The following is a 3,145-nucleotide window of genomic DNA, read 5'->3' on the forward strand; positions in this document are numbered from 1 at the left end:
CCTCAGACGGGGTGGGGGTGGGGGGGCGGTGGAGGGGTGGTGGGATGGATGGCTCAGGCGGTTATGGTTCAGGTGATGGGGAGCAGCAGATGAAGTTTTACTCGCTCACCCACCGCTCACCTCTTGCCTGGTTCCTAACAGGCCGCAGACCGGTAGTGGTCCTCGGCCCGGGGGCTGGGAACCCCTGAGCTAGTCTATTCTGGTCTACATGGCTCAGATGACACAGACATGCTGTTACCATGATACTGGGCCCTGGAGGGTCTTTCAACCTCTCTGGAGGGGGACTTAAGCCTTTCTGAAAATAATTTATACAGAAAAGATCTAGTAAAAAGGACTGATGGAAAAATAGGCAAGTCTCAAACTATTGTAAAATATCAAATCAGGAACTATGATCCTAAAAGAAAGTGGAGTCATTACACAAGAAAAGGCAATTCTTTTTTAAAAATGTTAATTTTAGAAATAGCTAAATTAAGTACTATATTAAATAAGAGTTTAATTAAAGCAGCAGGACTCAGAAAACACAAAAGAATTTGTGACTAAGTCAGATGAATGTCAACTTGAGGTTTCCCTTGGATTAGGATGATGAGCCCATTGTTCAAATCATGTTTTCAAAGCCTATTCCACGACTAACTACTAATTAAGAAGCAACATTACTGATGAGAGCTTTCACATATTTTTTTTGTCAGCTTACTAAATATATTTTAAGGCAAAATGAAGTTTTCCCACAAAATGACAAAATGAAGCCATTACTTCTTGTGTGTTAAATGGAAACTGCCTAAAAGTGTAGCAATATGACAGATGTATTTATAACCACTATGCTTACATACCTTTGCTGAAATTGCTAATGTGCAGGCAATTCCCAGTTCTCCACCGCCAACCACGGTAATTTTATTGACTGTTTTATTCTCATGATTTGCCCAGTTCTTTGAATTTATATCTGAGACACCTAAAAAGTAAAGTGAACTATCAAAAGAATTTAAAAATATCAAAAATCTTTTTAGCATCTTAAAAAAAATACACCAAAGTTCAATAACTTGGACAGAAAACATGGTACTAGGCACTCCATAATAGACATTCAAAATATTGTTGAACAAATGAAATGCAAGAAAGACAGGAATCTCATATTAAATATTCTATTAAATAGAGGCTATCATTTTAAAAAGAAAATATCTTTCCAAACATTTAAAAAATATTATATGACTCTTAAAAAATAGGATTTCCATAATTCTGAAAAACATTGTGATTCTTACTGCTCTAGCCTACAATGCAAAAAAAAGTTCAACATGAAATTTTGCAAGCATGAGTATTTTGCTTTACCCTCAATAAGAAACAATGAGAATAATAGATTCTCTGGTCCAGTATACTGAATGAGGCAAAAAGCCACAGAAACATACAATGAAAAAGGTTTGGGATCATTAATATATATCATGTGGTTTTGAAAAAAAACATTATTTTAGCTGTCAGGATAAAAGTAATCTTTTACATTTTAAGAAACCATATTCATTGGAACTGTATGGTAATACCTTATGATAAATATATAAGAATTTTTGATTCAACACAGATATGTACATACACAAGCATGTATTTATTTAGAGAAATCAAGTAGCAGAGAGTAAAGGATATTAGTGAGAAATTGTAAACTCATAACTCTATGATTAACAAAAATACAAACCTTCAGTGATTTTTGCAATATAGGCTAGCAAGTCTACCTGCTGTGCCTCATCAGATGATGATAGAGAATACAGGGGAAGTTCTTCTTGAAACTTGGCAATCATTTCTTTAATTAATCCAACAATGACAGATTTAGGCTACAGAACACACACAAAGGGAAAAGTTATGCAAAAATTTTGCTAAGGAATACTACCTTGTTAACCTATACATTGTTATAGAGTTAGCCAAAAGAAAGTATTACATCATGCTCTCATTTTTCGAAAACTACCATACAAATTATATGATACTTTTAACTGTTTTAATACATTTAATCGAAAAAAATTAATTTTTTTAGCTGAAAAATAAAGGGAGAAATGCTAAATCCACATCTCCAAAAAGTGGGAAAACAGCATAAATGTGCTTACTAGCAGAGTACCTATATTTGGGAATGGTCTTGTCTATCTGCCTTTTTTTAACTTTTTATTTTGAAATAATTGCAGACTTACAGAAAAATAGCAAAAAAATAGTACAAAGAATTTCCATATACTCTTCACCCAGATTACTCAAATGTTAACATTTTATCACATTTGCTTTCTTAGTCTCTTTTCCTCTATTTTCTGAACCGAGAGTAAACTGAAGATATGATACCCCTTCACCCCTAAATACTTTAGCATATATTTCCTAAAAGAAAGAACAAAACATTCTCCTATATAACCATTATCAAATCATAAAATTAATACTGATATTTATCTAATCCAGTACTGTTCGTTTTAATTTAACTGGTTAAGCAACCTTAGTGAAATGCACTTAACCTCTCTGAGCTTCAGTATTATTAGCAATACAATATGAATAATAAATCCCAATAATATGAGAAACAAATGAGCTAATGTATGCAAATTATATGTTGTGAGTGTAAAATATATGTTTTTTATTATTATTATTAGGAATATTTAGTGGCTTGCTCATTTTAAAAATTGCTTAATTTCTCAGAGTCTGGGTTTCACTCTAATAAATTTTTTATTAGAATTTAAAAACTCATATACCTTTAAAGACTAAGCAGATAACATAATGTGTGAAGTTGTCAGGTATAAGAAAATTTGGGGAGATGGTCACTGTGGCAAATTGGAAAGAGTACATGTATAGTCATTCAAATTCATATTAAGAACAAAACAAAGCAAAACAAAACCACTGTGCTGTTCAAACAAAATTCTGTAGGCCTAATGCAGCACACTGACTCTCTTGGGGAAAATGTCTGCAATCCTTGGCCTAGATGACCTCTAGACTCCTTCTAGCTCCAAACTCTGTATAATTATACTATGTAATTCCAACTGCACGTGGAACTTAAAGTTTACGTAGTACTTTTAAAAATCATAACATCATACTTTTTTTAAATTGAAGTATAGTTGATTTACAATGTTGTGTTATAGTTTCAGGTGTACAGCAAAGTGATTCAGTTATATATATATATATATATATATATATATTCTTTTTCAGA

At 32.5% G+C, this 3,145-nt stretch overlaps 1 protein-coding gene across 7 annotated transcripts in view; it reads right to left on the reverse strand.

Moving 5' to 3' along the window:
• Positions 1-3,145, reverse strand: part of UEVLD (UEV and lactate/malate dehyrogenase domains) — a 44,782-nt gene that overhangs the window by 23,131 nt on the left and 18,506 nt on the right. For all 7 annotated transcript variants that reach the window (XR_008615361.1, XM_007104917.3, XM_028501526.2 and 4 more), the window contains 2 exons: positions 1,673-1,808; positions 828-946 (listed from right to left, as the gene is read on the reverse strand). Coding sequence is in view for 6 of the 7 variants with exons in the window: in XM_007104917.3 (XP_007104979.1) it covers positions 828-946; positions 1,673-1,808 (255 nt within the window). In the remaining variant the exon portion in view is untranslated. The remainder of the gene's footprint in view (positions 1-827; positions 947-1,672; positions 1,809-3,145) is intronic.

This window comes from Physeter macrocephalus, chromosome 16 (assembly GCF_002837175.3).
Source record: "Physeter macrocephalus isolate SW-GA chromosome 16, ASM283717v5, whole genome shotgun sequence".
Classification (NCBI taxonomy): Eukaryota; Metazoa; Chordata; class Mammalia; order Artiodactyla; family Physeteridae; genus Physeter; species Physeter macrocephalus.